Consider the following 20,470-nt stretch of genomic DNA (forward strand, 5'->3'; position numbering starts at 1 on the left):
GAATGTTTATGACCTGATCCAAAGTCCACTGAAATGTCACACTGGCTTAAATAAAGCTTGGATCAGCACCTAATCTCTATATTGTGCAGATATTTCTCAAGTGTAAGAAATGACAGATCATTCTGTGGACAGCTTAAATGAAAGAATAGGGGCAGCAAAGGGAAATAATATCTGTAAAAACAGAGCAAGGGAATGGTGGAAGATCATTCAGTTGTCACTTTGCTTTTTAAGAGCAAACTGTCAGAGAGGGAGGAGAAAGTAGTAATTGGGAAATGAGGTGCACTCTAAATCTGAAAAGGTAGTGTCCGTAAAAGAAAAAAAATCTAATACAATATTCATTGAGGATTAGTCTTTCTCACTCTCTCTCCTGCCAATTTTTAAATACATGTATATCTTTATCTATATAACAATAAATGTATGTATTTTTATGCTATTAGGAGTTCTAAAAAGAGTTTGACAGCTCCTGTGCAATTACTATTTGAATTTCTGAGGCTATTTATTAAAAATCTTCAAAGTATACTCTACTGGTCTCTACGCCTACTCCTCAACTGAATTAAAACAGCATGTGTCCTATGAAGCCAGCAGAACAACACAAATTTACAAGGGGATGAGATCTCATTATGCTGGGTTTGAATTTATGCTGTGTGTACAACAGCTGCCGCTTCGTAGCATTCAGAGGTGCTTTAGAGCAGAGAGTCAGCGTGCTACTGTCTGAAATACAGTGCCCACGAGGAGGGACTGCAGCCGCTGGAAAGCATCACATGGCAAGGGAAGTCAGTGCGTTGTATATCTGGGTGGTCATCGTGGCAATTCCTTTGGACTATGGAGGAGAAAGATTGTAAAGCAGCAGACTTTCTTAACTGTTTTCAAGTTTTTAAGCCTCCACTGCCAAGATTTACCCAAACTTTTCCCAAAGTTTCAGTAATAAAGCCTGAGATCAAGACATTTTCCTTAGAGGGAACATGGTCGATAGAAGCGTGCCTTGATAAATGATGCTGCATGCTGTGGGGAATTCTTCGCTTCTCCTTTAACTGATGCTACAGTCAAGGTCACTGTTCGGTTAGTTTACGGTTGTTTTTTATATATATTGAACATAAGGCAGAATTTGTACATGACAGAAGAAGCAGCTTTTTTCAGAGATGGGCTGGAGCTGCTGAATTCAGAGCCCAGAGCCGGACTCCCAGCTGGCACACAATGTACGTTGAAGTCAGTCCGTTTTCAGCCAAGAAACACAGCCTTGGGTTCTGCTTCCTTCAGGAAAGAAGAGAGGAGAGAAACTGTGCCTTGTTTTTACCACTACAAAGTATTAGCTGTTGAGAATGAATTTAAACTCTCTGTAGGCTGCATGATTTTATATGAATTATTAATGTAACTTAGTATCTGTTGAGCACAGGTACTTACGTGGGGAGACATGGAGGGCCGTGCTTCCCCAGAAAACATAATTCTCCTCTTTCCCCGGGCTTTGCAGGAAAAGCACCAAATGGGCATCAAGAGACCTGATGTCTAGTTAAGGTGATGGCGCACACTGTGTGGGAAGGGTTACTTCTGCTGTGTCTGATAGCGCATTGCTCACTCACCTCATAAAACATATGAGGACATTTTTTGTGCATGTGCAGTCCACTGAGGTTGTCGCATATGATGTGATGTATCTGCTGCTGCCTGATCAGCTGGTCTGCTGCAGCCAACTCCAAATATGAGAAATCAGACTTGGACTGAATGAAACCGAAGTTACACAACTTCTGATGCACGGTTTGTGCCTTTGCTCTAGGCTTTTCTTTATCCTATTTTGGCAACTATACCTTCACGCTGCCAGATGCAGAGCAGGATTTACTACACATTAATACCCACAGAAGTGAGGAGTGGAAGATGAGGAACTGAAGGTATCTTCTCAAGCTCCCCACCACCCTCCAGACCAGAGCTCAGATAGTACCCAACTTGCCACCTCTATTTCTGTCCAGTCCCCAGCACTTTATGTTGCCAGTTCCAGCCACCTGTAACACCTCAATTCAGCGCTGCCTGGGGGACTGGAAAGGCCCCAGCCATGATTTATGGGGGACTGGGACAAGGCAGGGTCAGGGAGTCTGTCTAAATTACCCCAACTTGGAATGGCTGCCCTACAGACTGCAGTATTGCCTAGGCTCCCCAAAGCTTCATCGCTGCTCACCACTTTTTTTTAAAGGTTCAATCACAGCTCGAAACTCACATGAACAATCTGGCTCCCTAGAGAATAAAGAATAAAAGGGGCAAGCTCACAGACTACCTGTAAATTGTACGTGGTAATGTACCAGTGCATTTGTACCGAGTGCATTTGTAATATTCTCTTGATAGCAAACATTGCAAACTCATCTGTGTGGCTGACATATTTGTGAAAATTAGGGCCTGTTCTGAAATCAGCCAAGGCCAAAGTTTATTGGATAATTTACTCAAAACAAATAACTCACCCAGCGCTATGAAAATGTGATGTAACGTGCTTATTTGGTGACCTCTGTGAATGATTAGTTGCCCTTAACCCCCCTCTTACTGAGACATTGTTTACCCTCAATAAAATGACTATACAACCGGCATTATTTGTTATCTCTTGACACTCTCAGCAGAGGCACTTACAAATGTAAGGGCACAGAGATGAAAGTATCGTGAACAGTTTTCAGCACACTGGCAAGATGATGAGAAGAAACTTGTCCTGCCATTTCTCAGGCTCTCTCTGTTTTGTGGATAAAAGTAAAGTCTCAAGGAAGATCAGCTTGGAAACCCTGAGGAGCCCTGGGTTTCGCACGTACTGAAGTTTAACAAATTTTGAAAATTAGAAAGGCAAACCTGTACAATTAAAACGATTGATAATATTGCACCACCAAAAGAATTTAGTTCATTTATTTTGAATTGTAAGTTTAGGTTTATGTATTTGTAATAACACTTCATAGAGGGCCATTAAATGTTCTGTAGCAGTGTGTTGTGAAAGCAGTGAAATGACAGGAGATCTGACCACAGCACTCTGAATTCATTACTGACTGCTTTTCCAGATGGAAATTATTGGGTCTGCAGAAGAGCTAACTGAGAATGATCAAGATTTTACTGTGACTAGATAAAATCTGTTTAGATTGTAAGACTCAGCGTGGGTAAACAATAAAACAAACAAACAAAAAAATCCCACGAGTGAGAAAAACTAAAGAATATGAAATTAAGTGTCGTCAATTAAAAAAAAAAAAAATCAATTCTTTTCAAAACCAGCTCTCAGGCTCCGTTCCTGTGCCCGTACAGAGAGCACACTGCATGTCCTTTACACTTCCTGCCTTGCGTCGTGACAGTCGTGCTCTGGTTTGCTGCCTGCCCCTCTCACTCTTGTTCTTGCAATTCCACAGACTAAAGAAACAGCTGCTCACAATTTATTTAATCATCATTAGCCAGCACAATCACCTCACCACGGTCACTACGCCAGTGATGCAATGTTGCAGGCTTATAAAGCACCTCCTGCCCCACGTGTCATTTCGAACGTGAGCACGTGTACTGATCTTGTACAACTCTGCAAGAACTGTTTCCAAAGCTGAGACAGATTTGGACCTATCTTTCCAAAATGTAATTCATAATTAAAGAAAAGGAAGAAACTACCCTCTGTCTAGTTTCTACCTTGCAGCCGTTTGATATGCTTATATTCAGCATACACCGTGAATTGGTCCAGCACATGCTACAACAGCTGCAAGGAAGGCAAATGACAACGCAGCACCCTTAAAACCTAATGTCAGCTAATGAAATAAAGCTATCTACATAGTGTATTTACCTGCCAGCTGTTTCACAGGCTGCAGTTCAGTTACTTTAGGATAAATGGAAACCAAAAATTAAGTGGTGTTATGATGGAAGAAGGCACCAATGTCATCCTATTGCAAACATCTGCTCAAGTCAGATAGAAAACAGATGAACGCAAATCCCATGTTCTGAAAGTCAAAAAAGGCATGAAAAATAATACACTTCCTATTGCTTGAGTCATATTGATCCCCTTCAAGGGACTGTTGAAAATAAACTAACAAAGCTTTCAGCAATTAATTTACCAAATCACCATAAAGATAGAGCGGATCAACAATTTCAGAGGATTCCTATGTCTTTATCATTAGCCAGCACAGTGACCTCTCAGTGGTTGCCAGTGATGATGCAATGCAACTTGCATCATCGCTTTTCTGGGACCACACAGGATTTCCAACGTGCACACAGCTACTGGCCTTGTACACCTCTGCATAAACCATTTTCAAAGCCAATGCTGGTAAGAAATGTGATGTAAATCAAAATATTTTGAAGGCAGAGACTACAACAAAGAGTTGGAAGAGACCAAGATCCCCAAACTTGGGAAGGAGCCAGTAACTGCCCATAGGAGGATGGAAGGATGGAGTAGTTGGATAAAGCGGTGGTGAGAAACAAGGAAGGGGAGCTAACTGGGGAATCTAGGAAAGGACCCAGCTAGCAGAGGTAGGAATTATCTGGTCAAAAATACCGGAAAACATACCTGGAGGATATTGGGCCTTGCTAGCAAAAGCTTGGGCCAGGCAAAAACCACGCAGTACATCGAGAGCAGAACAAGACAGAGTGGAGGGCGAAGCTGTAACTCCTTAGGGATCTAAACTGAGGTTGCACAGGACATCCTAATTCTGGCATTTCTAAGATTTTGCTCACACGGTTTGCAATGTGAACAGTCTCTTAATGTAACTTTTCCTGTGTAATGTAATTTTTCAGTAAAGTCATGAATAAGATGTAATTTCTCCCCACTGAACTCCAAGGATATATTTTCATTTAAAGTTGTTTTACAAGCAGTTTATGCACTTGCATCTCACTGTCCTAAGTAATGTTCCACCACAACACTGGGAAGCTCTGGGCTTGCCTGGTGGGATGCAACAGGACATTTTGGCAATATAATCAGAACTGAATCCTTATTTCCCCCCTTAGTCACATCCCACTTAAAACTGCCACTGCAACTTAAAAATGGGCCCTGAGCTGAACAGATGAAGTTGGTAGTGCACTGCGCGCATGTACTTAGTTCACAAAATACATATAGGGACTACTGTGTAGTCATCCTTTCAGTGTTTGTGGCTTGAGCTTTGAAACTGTAAAGATCTACCCAGTGACAAATTTTTTTTGGCTTTAAGTGTCGTTATGAAAGTTTCTCTCCTCTCAGCACTGTGGGGAAGAAAAGGGGATTTGTCAAAAGCACAGCCCTTTTGTAAGGTTTTGGGAATGCATTTTCTTTTAGCAAGGTTACAAAGTAAGCTTCTACAGTGCCCCAAGATTCACAGGAACCCCTGTTGTCTTTCTAAGCTCTATTACATCTGCTGTCTTTCTAATAACTGTGATATAAATAGCACGTGATTCTACTTTGCTTTCAGAGCTCTATCCAAAGAAAATATTCAGTGACACATGGACATGTACCAACTCTCTGGGATTACGCACAGTAATATCAACCTACAGATTGGGCAATAAATTTTTAAAACTCATTTCAAGTCCATGGGGGAGTTCACTGTGTGTTACAGCGTCTCCTGGATGGAGCATGCAGCAGAATTGTGATTCACAAAGTATTCTGTTTAACAGAAAAAGAGGCAGACTAAAAGAAAACAGGGCACTCTCCATCCACCATGTGTTGCCTGTGCACTCTCATGACGGTGCATTTATTCCAGAATGGAGTCATGTCTGTGCTTCTGTTGTTTGGCACTTGCACCTTATACTCCTGCAAAATGAAGTGCTTAGGGCCCAAACCCATGGACAAACACGGCTGGTGCATGTGATATGATATTGGACATAAGAACTGGTACCCAGATGCTGGGGAGGCCCCTGCACCTGTCTTACTGTGCACACACACCCTTCCATGCAAGAATACAACATCACCCAACAAGCATATTTGCTAGTGACTGTTTAATGCACTCGTTTTCCAAGCTACTAAAATATTGTCATGAACAAATCCAGCTTTCTCCTGTCTCCTGTGGAAACACTTTAGACGGAACCTGAAGTTAACTTCCCAGGGGAATAACTGTATTCTCTTAGTAAGATTTAAAAACCACTAAATAGTCACTAGGTTCACCTTCTCCTTATTTCTGTCAAGTCCTGTATACAAGCCAGGGGACCTGTTTACAACTTGTCTGATCTCTCCTGAAGTCAGAGGGCAGTTAGCGCACGAACATCGCCTGGGACACCATCAGTTCTGTGCTGCTGTTTCTAACCACCGTGTAAGGAGGCTGATGGGCAGCTATACCGTAGCCAGGTCAGATGCGCTGCCTGTAGCTGTAACATATATACATAGGATTAAGAATGAAATTGAGCCCTCCTCATGCTATCAGCTTGTTTTTCAGAACTACTTTTTTTCCTCAACTAATACTTGAGCTTTTTCTGAAACAATCTCCTTCATTAAAGGGTAAGACAGAATATGGAGTGGCCTTGCCCTACATTGCTTAAATGGGATAAATCTGGATAGAGGATTTCCACACCATGAAAACTGTAAACTGTAGGGAATATGGGGGTCAGAGATAAGGTGCAGATTTAATTTCCTTGTTTTGAAATACCCTGGTTTATCCTATGGAATATTTTTTGAATCCTTTATTCCAAAGAAGCCTCAGGTGGGTGTGAAGAACTGAATGGGATAACATTACACCAAGCCTATCTTCACAGATCTTTAGAAATACCTGGGTCTATTTTGGGGTGCTTGACACTCACTTAGCTTGTAAAAGAAGCAATATTGCTAGCCCTGGAGACTAAACTTCATAAATTCATAAATCCACAACACAGCATAAGTAGTAGAAACAGTGCTTTTATGCTACCCATCTAACTTGTCTTAAAACTGCCCTGCAGGTTTGCTTCTTTTCTATGCCCATGCAGTCTCTGTCTTTGCTATCAGGATTGCTAGTAGCAGCACATAAAGCAGTGGCTTCTCTACTAGAGACTAAACCGAGACCTACGAACACACCTACGAACATGTCCCACACAGGTTGCAATCTGCTTGTGACAACTGGGTCATAACAATCCACACTGCTGAAACACAGGTGAGAGAGCCTTTTCAATTAAATCCTCCTAGTCATTAGCATCCCCACTGCTGGAGCCATTTAGTCTCAGCCCTGAGGATGACTGCAAAGGTACTTGAAGTGCAGTGAAAGAAAATGACAAAACAAAAGGGTACCAGGAGAGACTGCCTGCTCCATCTTCTTTCTAACAGTAATCTAGAGTGTCACTTGTTCCTGAGCTATTCCAGATGACCTGAAATGCAGTGAGGAGGATATCAACATTAATTCTGCACTAGTATTCTGACAATTGACTGTGTGCCTGCACCCAGCTTGTTTGGACTGTTTCTGTTTCATTGTTTAAAAAAATACCTTGGAACATAACAATATGTACTACAGAAGAATCAAACCGAAAGGCAAAAGGATTCCTTATCAACCACAGGACCTTGCTGTTTTGAAATCTGGGGTTTAAATGTATATGCACCAGTTCGCTAGGACTCCTCATGAGAAGAATTGTGGGGACTGCTATGATGGAGAAAGGGCCAGGTCAGGCAGCATCTCCTTCTGCCCCGACCCCTGCAGTCCACATGCGGACTCACAGATAAGCCACTCCCTTTTCCCACCCTCTGGTTCCCACGGAGCCCCACAGAAGAGTTTGGAAGGCAGCCAGCCTTGCCCTCTCTGTCTTGCTTTCTCTTACCCATGAAGCAGACACCTGCACTGCGATGGACAGCTACACTTCAAATCTGGCCCTGTCAAGTAATCAAATGTCACTTCTTAAATATCCTAAGCTTTCCCAATGCTTATTTGGCACGGAAATGGTCCATTTTCCATCTAGAAAAAAGGCACATTTTGGTCAATTAGCCCTAAGGGTAAACCCTCTTGATTATTGCAATCAGATTTTCCTTACATGAAATGCTATGAAAAACCCAATTCAAGAACAACCAAAATCACTCAGGAAGTGCTTAGTAGCAAAGGTAAAGGAGAAAGGAATTAATGTTTTTTTAGGAATGTGATGAGTAGCAAGCAGCAGACTGATTGATGTTGGTATGGTTTGGTTTGGTTTTTTTTCTGCTTAGGAAACACCTGAACCAGATTGATGCCTCTTCTCCTGTCTTGAGAAGCTGAAAGTTTGAGGTCCAACAAGTTATTCCTTTTTAAGCCAACCAGATGTCTTACAAGTTGCCGTGTCTCCTTCCTCCTAACAGCTGGTGACTGGATACCACACCCCAGAAAATCCTACTGTTCACTAGATATGCATTTCCTCCTCCTAGAGAAAAGTAAAATTGTAGCACATATTAAGATGTGAATATCTCTCTGAGATGGGCTGAACTGGGGAGGCAAATGGGATCCTCATATGCGCATTGTTCCTAAGTGAATTTTTCAAGCCTATGGTTATTGCAAGCTTCCTCACTCCATCCCAACATGGTACTTCCATCTTGCTTCAGAAACGCCTCCTCCTGGAGCCAGAGGGGGCCAGATGTTAGTCCTTTCCCGCTCCATTTTTTGCTTCTCTACTAAGATAGCAAACCCATTTATTGTGTTGGCAATTACTGTCTACTGGGAATTGGAAGGAAGCTCAGTTCCTCTCAATATCAGGTAGCACTCAGTACCAATCTGAGATGCATTTCATCAGGAAACCAGGAGCTTAATGTCATTGTTGAGTTATCTGAGCTCAGTTCCTACTCACAGATACTCCTCTACAATTAATATATAGTAGCAGACATGTCTATAGGATACTTTGTGAAGGTGTTTATTAAAGCGGTCTGTATGGGAAAACTTACCAGTATAGTTATACCACTGAGGTCACAGAGATTTAACTGCCTCTATAGATATTCCATTCAAAATAAGAGGGATTTTTTTTCTCTTGTTTAGCTTATGTCATTTTGAAAGCAAAACAGATTAAGCCAGAAAAAGGGCATTCTACTTTGGAATAAGACTATCCATATAGTATGCATACAGTGATTTAATTTTACCTATTCCAGTTTCCCATGTTGAAACTACCTTTATATGGGACCAAAACTTTGGAGTCATCCGTCTCTGGTGTCTCTCAGAATCTCCTGTCTATGCGGTTTTCCTGCATATGCGGAAAACTATGCGGTTTCATGACTGAGAAGTTAGGACTACATGAGCATTACAATTGTTTTGATAAGAACATAAGACCGCAGTGAGTCAAAAGACCTTACACCCAAATGTCGTCTTAATAATCATCATTTTTACAGCACTACAAATGCATATAGCATTTGGGAAAATCATGAACAGCTGTCTATAACAATCACTAGCAGGAAAATATATAACATTATCTTTATTCTACAAGGCAATTAGCGTGTGGATTTGCTTATGCATGAGAGGCCACACTGCAAAGCTACACTTGAGTTACCCTGTCTTCACGGGTGCTGTATGCACTTCACTTTCAGAAGCTGTACACACCTCCCACGGTCCTTTAAGCTGCAGTAAACTGAGCTGCTCTGTTGTTTCTCACCCTGTGCAAGAACTTATAGATCTGCTTCTCTCTGTCTCAGCTGGTTTGGACACCTCTTCATGGCAAAATGGGCAAGTGGCCAGCCCAAATGAGAGCTTCTCTTGGGATTTAAGCTAGTGCTCTTGACAATCTGGCTTGACTGAAAGCATAATTCTATCAGTAAAAGGATTTTATAAGGAATATCTGAATGAAAGCTTGACTCAGCTGTGAAGCAGATATATTTTTAGGGCTCTGCAGCACAGCTGTGACACCAGGGTTTAATGAGTTGCTACAAGTCAGCTACCTTAGTGTCAAGCCAAACTTTTAACATACTGTAATCTGAAGTATTCTTTTAAATCTCTTTTGCTGAAAATAAAGCAAACATCCTTGTTTCTGTTGGCTCTGAGAAAACTGTGTGCAGAGGGTTAGTTCCTGCTGATAACATTACAGGTCACGGGATGAGCTGTTTTCTGAGCTGTGAAATTTTCACAATGTGAACCGGCATCAAGCCCATAGTGCTAAGGGCTTCCTCCCCATAAAGCTGTAAAATGTCACATAGTTGTCTCTGGCTATTGCAATAGTTCCACTAAACCCTGACTATCATGTAGCAAACCTAGAGATTAGAAAGCAAGTTACTTGGTCATGGTTTTCTTGAGCGTGCAGGTCACTTTAATTCAGCAAGTTTCCCAGGAACTGTGGGATTCTTAATCAAAAAGCATTTATCTAGTGTCACTGAGAAAAACACTAATTCATTGCACTTCTAAAGTGCCTCTCATCTAAAGATAGAAAAGCCTATTTTCAAACACTGCTGACTCACACTGCCCCTAGGAGATACGTGTTATTACTATCATTTTACATAAGGCAAAACTGTAGCACTGATGTATTTATTTGTTTAAGTCTGTACCTGGGCAAAGAGCCCCACTTCATGTATACAGTGAGCGGATAGGCCCAGCAATAATCCTCCAGTTTCTTTTCTTCTTTACTTCTCCCTGATGCAGATAGGCTGACTATTCTTTTTCTTCTTATTACTTATATATACAAATGTATATAGCACCTTGGAGAACATTAACCATTGTAAGTAACATCAATACATGTTGCATAATTTAATAATTATGGCAATAATAATAAGTTGTATATACAAGTTGTTTGATGGACAAAATCCATCAATTCTGATGGCTTTTGTAACAGAACCTATGAAGTAGAGACAGGAAACTGGAATGATATTTAACATGTCGCCAGACATTTCCAACATCCGCATATCTAATGATATTTTGTAGTACAAATGAAAATATAGAGAAAATATTCTGCATTACAATGAATCATGCAACTGATATTTAGTAAAATCAAACAACCAGCTCCTGGGCACGAGTCTAGAAATCAAGAAGCTTGAAAGAGGGAGTTGCAACAACTCAAGTTTGAGGGTCTACGTATTTACATATGAGGGCTTCATTACTGACCCTGGATTCTAGGTCTTTAGGTAGGGTAATGCAAGCAAAAGAGTGTTCAAATAGATTAAAAAATATGTCTGGGTATGCACTTAAATCTTCTTTTTTCTAGAAGTAATAGTGTAAATAGATTCCAACTTAAAGAAACCCAAGATGCAAACATAAAGTTCTCTAGACTTAGAAACGTGTAGCTATGATCTTAGATGCAATGCCTGAATCCAGATGCTTTGTATTTGTGGTCTGGCATAGGTCTTTCTCACAGAAAGACGACTAAAAGAATCCAACAAAATAAAAAAAATCTTGTATTCTGAATTTTTTTTTTAAATCTGCTGTACTTTTCTTTGGTTTTTTTGTTTGTTTATTTTGAAAACTGAATTGTGGCAACTCTACTCACCCCTGCTGACCGAGTAGGCCTTCTTCTGCTTTCCCCACTCACACAGCTGGGAACTGAAGGATTTTTCTTCTGGCTAGTTCCCGCATACAGAGTGCCTGTTGATGACAACAGTCATTATTTCCACATACCTACTTTAAAAAGAAAGTCAGTTTAGGAAACAAGCACGCTAACAAAAACTCTCTGTTTCCTCTGACCTTATGGAAGAACATTTTAAATAAAAGCCATATTGGGATAAATATACAATCACACACAAGGTCACTAGCTGTCACTAAGATACCTTTACTTTAAAGGATCAAACTCTCTCTTGCAGACTCTCAGTTCAGTTGGATTTCAGCAAGCACTGGTTGGCCAAAATCACAGTTGCACTGGCTGTCCATGAACAACTTGTACGTCTCCAAACCCTTAGCATCCTCTGAATGGAGATCATGTAATTTTCCTCCTCACTGTCACTTTCCCTCTAGCTGATGCTCTCAGACTATCTGCCTTACACCATCTCCAAAAGTCTCACTGCAAAAATCATCAAGTCTTTGGCTCCCTGTTTTCATGGCCTGCAGTTCTCCATACATTCCTGGCAGGGAGGGAACAAGCTTTTTCACTTCTTGACCCTAGATTTCTGTCAGTTCCTTGAGCTGTGTTCAAACCTAACCTCAGACCTGGGCATACTTTTACCATAGAATCAGCTTTTAAATGACTCCACATTTCTACTGACATGAACACCACCTTTAAGCAAGTTCACTTGGAGATTCCCTAAGTGCTGAGTATTATTATTACATGAGAGCAATTTTCAAAAGTGAATCTCTGGACTTCATTTTATCACTCCATTATATGACTTGGTCACAGACTGCATGTTGTAATGGGCAACAAGAAGATAAAGGGTCATCCTTAGTCATGGTTCTTGAAGGTCAGGTTGTTCTGCCAAAATTATCCAGGAGAGAATTGCTTTTTCACAGGCCAACCTGACACTTGCAACCTCAGTTTCCCCATCGAGATCAGCTTGCAAGAAAAGCAAAGGGCAATAAATGTACTTTTCATTCAGACATCTCTGCTGATATTTCCAGAGGACTTGTGTGCTTAGAAATGTTCACATCTCAAAGGCACTGCAGATCTCCAGATTTTCCTCTCAGTGGCAACCAGAGTTTGCAAGTGCCAAATGTGATAGCATATCTCACCATGGTGACAATGTTTTGTCTGGGAAGTGATGCTAATGAATGCCAAGCAGGTCAGCGCTACTGACTTTCTGAGGCAGTTCACAGGAGAGCTTGCTACACACACCCTACTCTCACCTCTGGTCACCCACATCAAAAATGGCAGAGATATTTGGGTTTCCTACAGTCTTAAGAAAGCCTCTTATTGAGCGCCACCTCCTCTCTCTCTCAACAGAACCATGGATAAATCTTCAATTTGTTTTCAGTGGCGCTGAAGTATTCATAATGTAATTTATTTGACCATGATGGAAGGAGGTGAGTTGAAAGAGTCGTGCTTGTTTATATTATTTGAAGACATGGGCAATAATCTTTAATTCCTTCCACAATTTCCATATTTGGCCACAGAGAGTTTTTATATATCCCCTTGACTTTCCCAAGACTTTCCCTCCTCGAAAATTCTGGGTCAGAATAACCTTTTGGTTTTTTTCCTGAAGCACCGAAAATACACAAATGCACATTACATCAGTAGTTTTTAAGCAGTAAACAACAAATAGATAAGAAAATAATTTTGACAGACTGGCGTCCTGCCTGGCAGGTAGGGAAACACAGTGTCAGGTCATAAGATATCACGGCTGAGAAAGCAGTAATAAAAAACCAAGAGTTACTGTGTTTCTCGTAAAATGATGGTACAACATTTGGTACCTAATAAACTAAGTCAGGATATTTTGATAGCTTTCTGCCACCAGAGTGGTCTCTTTTACGGGACCGTCCTCTTCCTCAGCACCACAGAACCTTGGAATTCCAGGTAACAGTTAGACTCTATGATCTTAAAGGTCTTTTCCAACCTAAACAATTCTATGATGCTATTCTATGAAATAATCTGCATCAGCGAGAAACTGAAAAGTTATTTTAAGGTTTTGAAGGCTACAGAAGAACTTAAGCTGGCAGAGAGCACATAAATTCATGCAAAGGTGCAGACTACTGGAGCACCTGGCTGTCAGCCAGAGCGAATGACACTGTGTTAAGCAAGCTGAGATGCTTCGCTTTGTGTCTTAGTAATGATAGGAACAGTTCATTGATCTGCACTGGTCAACTGACCTACTGGAGAAGGCAGCTGACTTAGTTTCTTACCATGGGATATCACTGTCATATCTTGTTTGACCTCTTTCTACTCAAAAAGTGCATCTGTGTGTTTGTGTAACATAATTTATAACAGCCAATGTAATTGCTTGGCCTTGTCCATAATATGTCAGCGCCCTATGAGAAAAGAAATGAATCTGCAACCATTTCTCACTGCTAACTAGAAATTACATGGGCAGTCCCGTATGCTATGGAAGTCCTTGGGACAAGTCAAGAAAGCAAATGCATCATGATATGAGTGCATCTCATCTCATTCAACTCTCAGTTTCTGGGACAACACTCCTGAGAACCAGTGGGAAGAACAGAAAGCTAACAGGCTTTATCTACTTGCTAGAGAAGACGATGTTAGGAATTGGCTCCTTTTCACTGAAAATGTGTGCTAAATATGTTCCTTGTCTGCAGGTTCAATTTGCCACTGAAAGCTTAATTAGCGTTCCTCAGCAACAGGGAAACAATCTGATTGACAAAACTCATTGGTTCTGGCTGAAGCTTCAAAATGCTCGCTTCACAATATGCTCCACGGGTATTTTTAAACTCCTTGCAAAATTCACAGCTGAGCATTTTGATTCAGAGTGAAATTCATCAACAGCAACAACAAAAAAATGCCATCACCAGAGTGATGCATTTCTGAGGAAAATGGGAGGTAGGAGCTCGGCTTGAACTCTGTGACCTATGGCAGTAGCAGCTTTTCCGCTCCTATCTCTCAGTCTGAGAAGAAAATGAGGATACTTAGGTAAAGAGGAAACCAAACAGACAGTTCAACAATTAATAAAAAAAGACTATAAAGTAAAAATAGCAAGAAATGAAGTGAAACCATTTGTAAATAACTTGTGAGGTCTTTTCTTGTCAGCACCAAAGAAAACTGTTCAGAAGAGGTTCAGGAGGGGCTCAGAAGGCAAAGCAGACAAACAGCAAGGTGCCAGTTAAAATTTCATATGGATGGGTATGTGCTGAAAGGAACAGCCACCACGCACCCTACCATCATCTTATCAACTACGACGACTCAAAAGTAAAGCCACAGAAGTCACTGGAACTGGGAAATGAAAATCCTGTTCTGTAGCAGCTAGGAAGGTAAAATGCTGAACTGCATGAGGAGAGAAGAGGCAAACAGTTCTCAAAACACCATCGTGCCACTAAACACACTTTGTTCTGTACTGGGATATTGTGGACTGCTGCCATTAACATCCCCCAAAAAGACACTGGAAAGATACTGTTTATTATAGAGGAGAGCTAGGAGCTAGAAAGGATACAACCGATGTATGAGAAACTAAATACTTTCAGCTAATAAGCAAATACCATCAAACAGTGTGAGGCCCATCTCTTTGCAGTTTTGAGTGGACCTTTGTACTTCTAAAATATGAACATATACTAAACTGAGTTTGAAAAGCAAAACTAAGTATCTGAGAGGAAAATGCAAAAATACTTTGAATCACTAATTCGATTCAAAGACATTGACCTAACTTTGCTGTATTATGGCATTAGGAAAATACTTATCCATATTTAAAGACAATAGTGATCAAAGGTGTGTTTGCAGAGGAAAACAAATAGTTAACAATACTGATTTCTGTAAGTCTCTGATATTGTGACGCGTTTATGAAGAAACTGAAGAGTCCTTACAGAATAGGGAAGCTTTCTTGGACCAGGACCTAAGCAAGACTGTATTTATGCATATTACTGTGGACCCCAGTTGTTCATGTCAGTTATAAACCTGCTAGTTAAAAAACTTTAAGCAAGGAAAGAAAAATAAAGAAGAAAAAGAGAAAGTAGTCATACATCTCAAAATCATCATTCCATCACATATTTGAAAATCATCATTCCACCACCATCAGTAATAATGTCTGGCGGCATACTTGTATAAATCTGCCTAAAGCACTTGTAATTTTTGCACTGTAATAAAATAAGAATGATGCTTACATCTCTCTATGTATTCGTTTCTGGAAAAATCCAGCAGTAATAGGCACTACACATGAATATTTATCATTGGAAAATAATGGTTATACTCATATTTAATTTTTAATCTGAGATCTTGGATATTATTAACTTTCCTGGCAATATTAAGAGGAATAATTTCATAATTCAGCAGTGAAAAGAACTGCAAATGAACCATTAGTAAATAGAGCTGAATTATCTTTTGCAAAGATCTGAGAAAGAGAGACTGAAGGTATGCAGGTTGCATGTGAAAACCTACAGAAAATCAGATATATTTAATGCATGACAGACCACCTAGCTTTGAGTTCTGCCTTAAGAGTTCCCACGCTCAGGAAATAAATTTGCAGGCAGGCCGTCTCTCTGTGCCTGCAGCCCTGGGTCCTGGAACAATGTGATTGCATTACAGTCTCAGAGGTGTTTTGTTTTGGTTTCATATTGCATACTTTATTGAAAAAGTTTTTAGTCTTAACAGTTGCAAGGAAAAAAATCTTGAAAACTGAAACCAAATGTAGCTCGTGGCAACAGCATCAACCTCCATCTGCGGAGACGTGACAAAAGATGGGAACGTAGGAAAGAGGACTGCATGCAGCAAACTCCCTTTGGCTAGGGAGGAGCACTGGGGGATGTCCTGCATGTGTCCATAGCACTTTGGGTCCAAAGAGGAGGGCACCCGTGGAGCGGAGTCACCACTCCCCCTACTCGCTGTACTCAGGTTCACACCATGGAGCCCTATCAAGTGCACAAGCTGGCTTCCTCTTGAATGAAACCAAGTCAGATGATGTCCTCTGGAGTCAAACCTCAAGCACTCGGGCTGCAAGCAGGTATTTGGACAGAAACCACTTTGTGCAGTCCAGTGGTGAGCATGAGTGGGCTGCACAGCAGCCCGGGAAATTGCATACCCAAAAAGGACCTACACTGTGCAAAAGTAGGTGCCCCCTCATGGCCTGTTGTACCAGCCTAGAGCTGGGACAAAGTAAATCATGTTTGAAATGTGTACAGGGTGGATGCCAGGTCTGCAGCACCAAGGGGTTTGCTCTACAGACCTGCTTCTATTTGTCCACAGCACTTACTCATGTGAACACAACCTCTGATGCCACCAGCACCCCCAGTTGGCAGGTGCCGATTCCCTTTCTGTCCCCAGCTTTTCCCTGTCCAGGAAACTAGCAGAACAGATATGGGGGACCAAGCTCTTCAGAACACCAGAGTGACACAGAACAAGACAAACTAAATTTTAGCAAATTAGACAAACCAGGATTACACAAAATAGCCACCCAGTAGCTGATGCTACCAGTGATTAAGACAGAGCAGGAAACAAACCATGAAATTAGGTCTATTACAACTGACTCCATCAGGTTTTAAGCTGCTTTGCCTGGATTTAACAGTTGAGAAGGATCTTCCTGACAGTCCTCCCTGGCTCCAGGATTACTATTTGGGTGTGTAAAGTTAAGCAGGTGCATAAACTGGCTCAAGCTGAGAGGTTTTTCCTAGGCTGGCACTCTTAGAAATGGGGAAAAACTCCTGACAACTGCGCAGTCACGTATCCATGCCAGTCATAGGGTGACCTCCTTACTATATTCAAATAATTTGACCAGTCTGGTTTTAAATGTTCACTAAAGAAAGAACGAGTGTTACAAAGCTGTCTTCAGGAGCTGGATACCTAGTCACTTTAAAATTAATGGCAGCTGAGCACTTAAAACTTGCCCGTGATTTAAAATAGTGAGTGAAGCAACGAGCACGACTGGAAGACTATACTATAGATCATTAAAACTCCTTTTTATTTACATATTCAACCTAAGTCTTCCTGTGTTTCACTTGGTCCTATTCCTTCTAGTTCTGTTTCCTGGATCTAAGACTGTTTCCTCTCTGGCTGCGATGCTTGAACCCCCTTGCACAACAATTGCCTTGCTTGTCCAACACACATTTATCTCTTTTTAATCTTCATGAATCAGTCTCTTCAGATACTTTTTACTCTGTCATCCTCCTCTGAACTCCTTCCAGCATGTCAACAGCTTTCTGGGTTTGATGTACCCGAATTACACACTGACTTTGTGACCACTGCCTAATTAACAATTCACAGCCACTCTAAGTGTCTCTTTCTCTTACTGATTCCTAATATTTGTTTCATTTCCTAAATGCATCGGTACTAGTAACAACAGCCTCCTCACATCTTACCAACATATGCAGTTCTATACAGCAGTGGTCTTCCAGGGGGAGTGCAAGAAAATCCATTGGGGTGTGGGAAGAAAATATTTTTGTAGTATTAAGAAATAACATTAAATTTAAAAATACTTTTAAAATAGTATTTTTTCATGTTTATCTTATCCTTTTAAATTTCTGTTCGTGTGTAAGTTTTATAATGTACATAATGTATTATTGCAGTAGTAAATGTATATAATTTACAAATAAATAAATGTACACATATTGGGAGTGTGGGTTCAAAAATTTTTTACTGATAGGGGTGCACAATTAAAAAAGTTTGCAGATCACTGCTATAGAAATAAGAGGTGGTAACACATATGTATTCTAAGCCCTAAGCTATTTGTGTCAGAAAATCCACCCCGTTGCCACTGTGCGTGCTACAGCATATACTGCATCTGCCATTGAACTCACCTGGCACAGGGTCAGGCCGGGATGACTGACACCGGGACTGCCTGCACAGACTGCTGCCATCATTCCCCATGGTTAATGGTCTAACCAGAGAAAAGTGAGGGTGTGTGGGAGAGTTTGGACTTTGGCACCAGGCACTCTGATTAGGGAAAAGGGATGCAGAGGTCTTTTTTTCCCTGTAAACAGAAATTCAATTAAGTTTACTGCATGTATTTCACACGTTTTGCACATACATGTATGTGCACAGGATATAAAAAAAATATATATTGTATTTATTACTGCATTATGTATTGTATTGCATTATCATATTCATTATTGTATTTTGCATAGATTTACTGCGTTTACTGCACAAATACATTAAATTTATGCGATATACCTAACAAACAGCGCACATATATTTGACACATTCTGTATTTAGCTGAAGGTGGAAGAACTTCAACTTTTATATTGTTTGACATATCACACTATAATTTACTATTTGCCATTGGTTATAGTTCTGCCAGACTTGAACTCTTTGCACTGAATTTTTACATAATTTCTCCCTGCTTCTGACTTAGTTTCTTTGGAGAGTTTGAGCAAAAGTGATTTAGCCATTTTTAAGGACAAAGCTTGCAAAGAACAGCCAGTTTAACCTGTGCTGAAAACCATTTATCTTCTGAACATCTTCAGCCACAGTCTGGAGAAGAAATTTAGAGAAGAGCAATGACCCAAATATGAGAAGGGTCACCCACTTTTTTTGTGAAAATATATCCAGATTGGCTAATCCTTTGTTTTTGGAATACATCAACTCCTCCGCACATTCTTTTCTGTTGTGAACCTGGCTCAAAAGCCCCTGGAACCAATATTCTGGAGGGGACTTAGAAAAAACCACCAATATTACATGCCTTATTCAAAACAGTCAATGGCTCAGCTCGGGCATTCCTGACTGAGACCTTGGTGCACAATCTAAACTGTCCACAGCTACACCAATGAACCACACTTTTTCATAGTGCTGCCAAGTTTAAGTTGATACAAAGGTTAGAAGACAATTCTGAAGTAATTTAGAAAGCAATGGTTACCAGTCCCTAGCTCAGTTCAAAGTGCAGTGGTCTGAGAGAAGACCATGTTCAGGCCTTTGTTCTCAAGAAAAAGGTGAATAGTTCTGTGAACATCAATATTTTTGGCTGAAAGTTTTCCAGCTCATGGACTTTGCATGGTGCCATCCAAACACTTGGGTGTGAAAGGGTAATATGTAACAATAACTCATGTTTTAAGAAGAATTTTACTTGAATTTTACTTTCCACTTAGTCTTGACTGACAATGAATGCACTCCTATCAGGAGTTCTGGGCTCGATTCCCGTTTGAAGGTTAAGGTTAATTCTTATTTTCCAAATTCCAAAGCTTTGCAAAAATTGCTTACCAAGATGCTCATTTAAAAGTGTTCGGTTAACAAGCCAGTCTGGCACAATGCTGTAATTACAGAGTACACTCAATGAACATCAGATACCTTTTAATGAAGCTTTGTCTTTTTTTTCCTGTTTGCCCTGGGTCAGCCCTCTTCCACTCTGTATCAGTTATTTTGAATTCCTGTTCCTTTTCCCATCCTTCTTTTTGCTTTGTTTTTGAGAAAGTTGATGTAACCACATTCTCAATGTTTTCAGTTTGCTCCTTTGCCACCCATCCTTGCCTTCTGTTCCAGTAGAGAGGAGTGTACCAAGCCACAGCCTAAAAAAACCCAACATATCACTGCTTATTTATATTCTGCATTTTTTTCATCAAGATAGTTGTTTGTTGTAGACAAACTGGGAAGGGCTAAAGAGCTAGGGGCTCCAATGTATTTCTGAGTCATCTATCTTTTGAAAGATAAATACTAATGGCAACCACCAAATTCCAGATTTTTTTCTTTGGTCTTTAAAATCCATTTCCAGTCTTTAAATGTATTTAGGGTAGATTCATCATCTAAGAGTCTTGAAATTCCACTGCTCCAATTAAGTAAACCAGACAAAGAAGGAGAGAAAAGAGGACATGACAATTCTGCAAGTATGTCAAAGGCTGCTGAAGGAAGAAAAAGCAATCTGTTCTCCATGTCCACAGTGGATAGGACAAGAAGGAAAGGACTAAAACTGAGGTAGGAAAAGTTCAGTTTAGGCGCTAGGAAAGCTTTTCTAAGCATGTAGAGAGTGAGGCACTAAAGCAGATTGCCTGGGGTCAGGGTGGAGTCTCCGTTACTGAAGGTCTTCCAGAACTACCTAGGCAAGCCACAGCCAGGAGCAATCCTGGCAGAGGTAATCACATCTCAAGTTCCCTTTCAGCCTCTGATTCCCTGGCACTGATATAATAGCAAGTATGGCCAAACTGAGCTAGAAGCGGAGTAAATGCGAAAAGGTGAGATCAAAAGTCAACATTCA

General features: G+C 40.7%; 1 protein-coding gene across 1 annotated transcript in view; it reads right to left on the reverse strand.

Moving 5' to 3' along the window:
* LMNTD1 (lamin tail domain containing 1) overlaps window positions 1–20,470 on the reverse strand; it is a 46,232-nt gene that overhangs the window by 10,429 nt on the left and 15,333 nt on the right. The window contains exons 5-8 of the mRNA XM_087767315.1: window positions 19,570–19,787; window positions 18,087–18,259; window positions 17,649–17,677; window positions 11,263–11,357 (exon numbers count right to left, since the gene is read on the reverse strand). Of these exons, the coding sequence (XP_087623441.1) occupies window positions 11,301–11,357; window positions 17,649–17,677; window positions 18,087–18,259; window positions 19,570–19,787 (477 nt within the window). The 3' untranslated portion in view covers window positions 11,263–11,300. The remainder of the gene's footprint in view (window positions 1–11,262; window positions 11,358–17,648; window positions 17,678–18,086; window positions 18,260–19,569; window positions 19,788–20,470) is intronic.

This window comes from Nipponia nippon, unplaced genomic scaffold (genome assembly GCF_047370975.1).
Source record: "Nipponia nippon isolate SJK-2023a ecotype South Korea unplaced genomic scaffold, ASM4737097v1 scaffold_3, whole genome shotgun sequence".
NCBI lineage: Eukaryota > Metazoa > Chordata > Aves > Pelecaniformes > Threskiornithidae > Nipponia > Nipponia nippon.